Source organism: Nannospalax galili, unplaced genomic scaffold, assembly GCF_000622305.1.
Source record: "Nannospalax galili isolate Female #2095 unplaced genomic scaffold, S.galili_v1.0 scaffold337, whole genome shotgun sequence".
NCBI lineage: Eukaryota > Metazoa > Chordata > Mammalia > Rodentia > Spalacidae > Nannospalax > Nannospalax galili.
This window is the reverse complement of record NW_008340932.1, coordinates 683,552-691,618: the sequence shown is the minus strand read 5'-3', so window position 1 is coordinate 691,618 and position 8,067 is coordinate 683,552. Positions and strand designations below refer to the sequence as shown.

Genomic DNA, 8,067 nt, shown 5'->3' with positions numbered 1-8,067 from the left:
CACACACACACACACACACACACACACACACACACATACACACACAGACTGCATCCAAAGGATGGAAATAAAATGATATGATGGAAGACTTGGAATATTCCTAGAAGGAAATCATGCCTACTGCATAAAAGACTTAGGTGTTTTTTTCCTTTCATCTTGGAAGGAGGCATTTGGCAATGGCAGCCACTGCCCTGCGAGGTAATTGAAGACTGTCACATTAACTAGGTATTGCTATAGGTGACTACATGAAACACACAGGTAGTCATAAAAAAATCTCATAAATTTCATTTACTTTTGTGAGTTTTCTCATTGTGGATATTATGTTTATTTCTAAAAGGACCTTTTCTCTTAAGAGAAACCTTCTGTACTCAGAAGGTTAAGGAACTATCTTATTTTTTGAAAATTCAAAATATAGAGTGTTTAGAGGTTGACTCAAAATATCGATGTTCTTTTACATCTACACAATTTTGCTCACATATGCTTGTTAGAAGAACAAAAACTGAATTTTGATGTGACTTTATAAGTATACATTGATATAAATGTAGTTATGCATGCATACATATAAGTGCTTTTAAAAATTTTGTAGTTACTTAAAACTTTATCAGTAATACAACATAAATACAAACCTTACAAATTGTTATGTCTTGAAGGCTTAGTTTTTCTCAATGTTTTGGGAGGCTGGTCAGTAGGTTCTTCTCTATACAAACAAGGATTTTTAATGAGCAACATATAATATTTGAATGCAATAATTATGAATTATCATATATTGAACACTTACAATCGATGCTTAACTTTTTTGGGGGTTTGTATGTGTTACTTCATTTAACTTGCTTATCATCCATCAACTATATGAAGTAGATGATATTTTGCCCCCATTTTACAGATGAGGTCAATGGGACACAGGTTAATGATATGAATTCTACCACACCTCTCAGCTGGAGAGCAGAGAAGCCAGGCACATAGTGGAGTCTTCGGGATGGCAGATCCTCTATGACTCATTACTCACCACGTGGGCTCCTGATTGTACATTGCCATGCTGTCACGAACAGAAAGATTAATTGTAAAAACTGTGGCTGTCATCTGTTGTCATTATAGTGACTTCTAACAACCACAGAAATATCTCCTGTTTGTAGGTGAACATGTAAGTTTTGCTTGGGGGATATGAAAGGGAACTTGGAAGCTTCTCCTCACTCCTTGTCCTATTTAGATGGAAAGAAGCAGCGACTTACTTTCTCCCTCCATTTTCCAAGTCCTTCCTGTATTTCTCAATGTAAAATTTTTATGCATTTCATACAATGCATCTTAATCATATTTAGAAAACCTCCCCTATCTGAACCCCCTACATGCCTCCCCACCCACCAATTTTATGCATTCTCTCATATATGTTAAAGTCCGTCGAGTCAAGTTTATCCCTGAACTTCATAGTTTGGCATCAGTTTGTATGGTTATTAGATCCAAAAACCTTTACGCAAATCAAATTATTTTAAATATCCCTCAAACATTCTACATACAAAAAGATATAGTGCCTGCTGTATTCCTTTCATGACTTGCAAATAATTTTTCAGTTAAATGGCATTTTGAGCAAGATGCCACATTCCCTCAGGAACCAGAATGCTTCCTTCACTGTAACTTTCTATGGGCTATAAGCTCTATAAGAACATCAAGATTATTTATTATGTGTATTCATGTATAGACATCATCTGGTACAAACTGAATATAAAATATAGTCTTGAAAAGAAGAAAGGATATAGAAAACAATGAACAAATGAACAGATGAATTTCTGGCAGATACTTCTCAGTAGCAGGACAGTGCTTACCTTCCAATTTCCTCATTATCTAAGATATATATGGTTGCACCTCTTCAGTTTCTCAGGGATGGAAGTGGTTAGCCCTATATAATATTGTGTGCACTCAGCAATTAAGAAGAGCTGTAAAGCTCCAAGATGCTCTCAGCAAAAGATGTAGTCAGTTAAACACGTCTATTAATGCAATTTTTTTTCATGGGTTATTATCAGGAAATGCTATCCCAATAAAGGCTGGGTCACTACATTTTATTAGCACCACTACTAACAGTGGGGAATATTTCTGGATTGGTTCCTCTGTGTAGACGATGCATAAAATTCTTCTGACATGTTTGTTATTTTCCTTAATCCTTAAAATATCCATGAATTAAGTTCTATCATGATTCTAATTTTAAACATAATGAAATAATTCCATGTTACATAGCATAGAAATGAGGAAATGGGAAGAGCCAGAGGTCAGTGCACTTCATGCTTGCTTTTCTGGTTTGCAGTCTTTGCTTTCCTGGATGTAGTGGATGGCCATACACTGGATGATATGGCAGCATGATTCTGACACAGCAAATGATGCTGTCTTGCTTTACCTATTGATTAGTGCTTACAGGAGTGGCCTTTATTACTATTTCCATGCATTTTGACTCCTCTGCCCTGCTGTTATTTGTGGAACAAATCCAGAATCAGATCTTCTTTAGAAGGTTGATGTTTGAGAAAGCTTTTGGGGAAGGAATAGAATATGAGTTGGTTATGGACAGGCAAAAGGAAATTCTCTTTGAGGAACAGCAAGATTCAACTTTATTCCACTGAGATTTGAATTCAAATTCTCATTTTGTCTGAAAATCCTATTCAAAGACTGAAGGAAAACTCCAATTGTACTATATTTATGTTGCCCAAGACACCATCCTAGACCAAGACCTTTTCCTATTTTATCTCTGTTCTAAAACACTGCCAAGTAGAGCACTTGGTTTTCAGTTAAGTGGGAAGTTCTGTGAAAGGAAGGTGGCCAGAAAAAAAAAATGAATCATAAGAAAATGAACTTAACAGTGACCGAATTTGTGTTTCTGGGGCTTTCATCAGATCCGAGGACACAGCTCATCCTCTTCATTTTGTTCTTGTTCTTCTATATATTATCAGTGGCTGGCAATATTATTATCATTACCATCATCCAGATAGAACCTCGCCTCCATACCCCCATGTACTTCTTCCTCACTAATCTGTCCTTTCTGGACATGTGCTACACATCCACCAATGTCCCACAGATGCTTTCCAACATGGTGGGGAGAAAGACCATTCCCTTTGCCAGCTGTGCTACTCAGATGTATTTCTCCCTGTCCTTTGGAATGATCGAATGTGTCCTCCTGGGTGTCATGGCTTATGACCGCTGTGTAGCCATCTGCCATCCTCTTCATTACACTGTCATTATGGACCAAAACACTTGTATCCATCTGGCAGCCATTTCCTGGGCCAGTAGCTTCCTCAGTTCCATGGTTATCAATGTCCTGACTTTGAGTTTGCCCTACTGTGGGCCCAATGTCCTGAATCACTTTTTCTGTGAGGTGCCTTCTGTCCTGAGGCTGGCCTGCACTGATACCTCACTCACTGAGATTGTGGTTTTTGTCTTCAGTATCATTATTGTCTTCATCCCTTTCCTCCTCATTATTGTTTCCTACGCCAGGATTCTTCTGTCTGTTCTCAGGATGCGGTCAGCCTCTGGGAGGTATAAAGCACTGTCTACCTGCACCTCCCATCTGACCGTCGTGACCTTATTCTACGGAACTGCCATCTTCATGTACATGAGACCTCAATCAAAGTCCTCCCGTGCTGGTGGCAAGATCATTGCTGTATTCTACACTGTTGTGACACCCATGCTCAACCCCTTAATCTACAGCCTAAGGAACAAAGATGTAAAAGGAGCTCTGAGGAAGGCCATTGTAAAACAGAAAACATAAAAGCTGTGATGAAGCCACAAACCTCTGCCTTAATCTAAGATACTGATCTGCTAAGTGTGAAGAGAGGGAGAGAGTGAAAACTGCATGGACCATCAACATTTCCTCTGCCCTGCATAAGAAACACATAAATATACCTGCAGCCACAACAAGAAGTTATTCTTCCAAGTACGTAGTCCAGCTTTAATGTAGCTAAACAACTGCCTTTATTCAATGAATAACATTCTGAACATCACTGAAAGAACTTGTATCTCCCAAATCATACGCAGTACAATGAATTATTTGAAATTATGTCAGCAAAATGAAATGCCTCATCTCTTAGAGAATATAAGTGACTTAGATTAAGAGAAATCTCAGTTCCCAGAACAGGTGTAGAACTTCAGATTAAGTTTTTTAGATGTAGCATTTCAGTTTGGGTTCTTTTGTAGTTTCCCGAAACAGGTCTCTGCATCTATTTTTTGGTTCAGATTTTATGTTGATTTCTTCATATATGGTCCTGCTTTGCAATTAGCCATTAAAATATATCTTTATTTAAATCAATAGCTTATTTCATGCCTGTGTAATCTATGATTGGATGGCCATATATTACAATGCTAAGTAAAATAAGGATATGTTTCATAAAAATATCTTTAATAAGTAAATTGTGTATACACATATACTGACAAATTTGATGACTGTACTTAGGATGAGGTGATCATTTGATGCAATGGCAGGTGCCAGTAGGCAGGGTGTCCCTCTGTAAGAGACTGCACAACACTACCAGAAGGAAGGACAACAAGAAGATGAAAAAGAACTGTCTCAACAGAGGCAGCTCATGACAGAGTGAGATAAAAGAAACCAGTGAAAAGAGCAGCAGGAGACGTGGCCAGAGAGGCTAAGCTGCCATGTCAGAGAATACTGAGCCAGTGGTGGGAAGTAACAGGGGTTGATTGTTAATAGAAAACCAAGATCCTGAAGACTAGTTTGACACAACCTATGGTTTCAGAATTTTTTTCTGATATGTGAAGAGCTGACCACACACACACATGTGCACATATACATACACACATAAATATTGCAATTCCATGGATGTACTATTTCCTTTGTTTTGGAGGTTTTCAGTTGATGATATTTTAAAGGAAATTATTCTCTGGATTAAGAGAATAAACTGGACATGATGATGCAGGCTTTAAATCCCAGCAATGGAGAGGCAGAGGCAGGCAGGTCTCTGTCAGATCGATGCCAGCCTGGTCTACAGAGTGAGTTCCAGGCCATCAGGAAAACCTGTCTCAACAACAACAACAACACAAAGAATAGCCAAATATAATTAATACTATAAATAGTAATAAAGTATGCTTTTAGCACAGTTCTACTTTAGAGATAAATTGCTTCTAAAAGAGTTTTATTTGGTTATTCTACAATTTAGACACAAAAGATTGAAATTCATCTTTCAGCAATACCTAGCATCTATAATACAAACATTTCTTCCACGTAAATAGAAAGCTCATATACAATCAATACAAAAACACTCTGATAATATTCGACCATAAGTATACCATAAATACAAAATTTAAAGTTAAAAAGTAAAATAAAAAGGCAGACTCACCAAGAATAAATTCATTAGAAACTCATTTTATTTTTTTAGTATGTGCTTTGCCTTGAAAATGAATAATATTCTCTATATTGTATTAATACATGGAGTAAGTCTAGAAACATATACCTCTAAGAAATTTCCTTCTTTCTTAATGAAATCCAAAGTGAGCATTTGAAATTATTTCAAACATCACCAAAAGACATATGCTTATTAAATTACTTAATTTACAAATAACTGTATTAAAATTTGGGAAAAAAATCCACAAAAGTCATTAACTATATGTATAGTTGGAAAGTTTCCTTTTTCAATTTACAAACATTTCTTGCCTCTAAACTCTGAAAGCCATGACCTAAAAATGCATAAACATTGCAAAGCGAGTGTCTTAGTCACATTTAGCCAAAACAAATGGAGGCATATGTTTGCAGCAACTTATTATTCATATTAACTATGTGAGATAATCTATTAGTTTTTTTCATTTGATCAAAGACTATTTTTAATTAAAAATCATTTTATATTTTATTGATTAATTTTAGTTTACAATTTCATGTCTATAATGTATTCTGGTTACTGCATCCCCCACATCCTTTTTTATCTCCCTCCAGTTTTAATTACCACCCCTGATACCTGACCCCTACCAGTCCCTTTTCTTGAATCATGACTTTTGCTTTTGTTTTGTAACCATTTATTTTAACCAGGGACATCTGTATAGCAATTGAAATGATACTATCCACTGCATCCTGGTAGATCATCAGTGGGTGGACAACTGAAGGCAATGATTCCCCTCTTTCAACAATAATTCACTCATTTTGACTAGTTTTTAATATGCTCAACTATTTGCATCCAGGTGCAATAAAGCAAACTACATAATCCAAACATCCAGGGTCCTAGGTCTCATCTAGCTCTCCAGAAAAAGTTTCCTTCCTTTTTAAGTTTTCTTAGAAATACAAAATTTTAAGAACGTTACATGAATAAACCTACATTTGTTTTTACATTTTTAGTGTGTGCCTGCGTGTGTGTGTGTGTGTGTGTGTGTGTGTGTGTGTGTTTCATGTGCTACAATGGAAATTTGAAAGTCACAGGATAACTTGCAAGAGTTGATTCAGTTCTCTCTCTTTCTGCCATGTGAGTCCCACAGATTGAATTCAGTTCATCGGTTTGGGTGGCAAACATGTTTCCACACTGAGCAATCTTGCCTGCCCAGAGGAACTAAATTTTAAGCTAATATAACAACCATGGATGCTTGATCCTTCATCACACCAAATGTCCAACTGCACAATCTCCACACATTTGTCCAGGACAACACACAGGTAGCAGACTTATAAGATACACAGAATTTAAAATATTAAATGTTTACATTTTTATTAATTCTTGTACTTTACAGTAGCTTACATTAATTACACAATGTGGGTTTTGTTGTGTCATTTTTATATTCATACCTTCTATTACTCTTTCTTATCAGCCCCTTTTCTCCTGTTTTTATTTTATCCTTAATAGTTCCCATTTGATTTCAAATCCTTTCACTCCCACCCCCAGACTTTACTTATGAGATAAAAATATGATAATTGTATTTCTGATATTGAATTTTTTAAACAGAGATGAGCATAAACAAAACAAATTGTGATCCATTTTCATACACTCTGTATTATTTTCAGAAATTGATTAATCAGTATCACTAGGCATTTAAAAGTGGCTATATTTTTTAAAAAGAACAAAATTATAATTTCAAGGTTTGTATTTTGCCATGATAACATGGGATATCATTTATGTTAAGGACATCAGCTCTTTAATTTATGAAATAAAGCATCTTTTAGGATAAAGGTATCTATCAGGTTGAGCATGGTGGGATCTACCCAGCTGGAAAGTCTATGAACCACAACAATGATCAGTCCTGGAAATAATTTTTGCTGATGCAGTGGTGACACTTTGGGGGTAATCAACAGATTGTACATAAGGCCCATTCAATGGGAGGGAACTTATGTGTGGTACAGTATACAAAGCCAAATACATGGAGATGCTTATAGACCATAGATAAAACCTAATTTGTCACATCTTTAGACCAACATAATTTTTTTACTATATTCTAAATATAGACCATTACAGTTTTAGACAAATATATCTCCCACCACTTATCAAGTAAGCTTGTTTTGTAACAAGTAGAGGCTATTATAACATTCCACAATTAGTGAAACAGAGAATAAGTGTCGGTGAGGTTCCCAGCTCTAAGTGGCACATCTACAATGCAACTTCTATACCTAAGGCTCAGAGGACATAGCAGAACAAGGGGTGGAAAGAATATTAATGCATGTTTCAACTCTTACCAGAGTATTGCAGCAGAAGACGAATAACCCAGAAATCCACAACTTGTCTAAATGTAGAGAATACTAGACTGCAGAGTGCCCATCCCTGAACAGGACACCTGTGTCAAACCTCTGCCTCCCAAGGCTCAAAAATCTTTTCAGAAGAGGGGGTAGAAAGATTGAAAGAGCCACAAAGAAACAAAGTTGTCCAGAGAGCTAGGAAGTTACACATATGAACAGCAATGGTGACAGTGTGCACAAATCCCATGAAAGCTCAAGCCAGATAAAATCCCAGCATAGAAGTAGAGAAGTGTTTGAGAAACCCCAACCTTAGCTGAGAACTAATGAATACCAATAGAGAGTCAATTTTCATTAAGTATATGATGCTAGATAGGTTAACCAGGCTCCAGTAGATACACACTGAAGGGCAGTTTGGGACACAAATTTGATTCAGT

The 8,067-nt window shown here is 36.4% G+C and overlaps 1 protein-coding gene across 1 annotated transcript; it reads left to right on the top strand.

Annotated features, from left to right (window-relative positions):
- The first annotated feature begins 2,812 nt into the window (after window positions 1-2,812).
- Window positions 2,813-3,745, top strand: LOC103736603 (olfactory receptor 2D3-like). Its single transcript, XM_008836110.1, has one exon. It carries the CDS (start codon window positions 2,813-2,815, stop codon window positions 3,743-3,745), a length of 933 nt encoding a protein of 310 aa, XP_008834332.1.
- The last annotated feature ends 4,322 nt before the right edge of the window (window positions 3,746-8,067 follow it).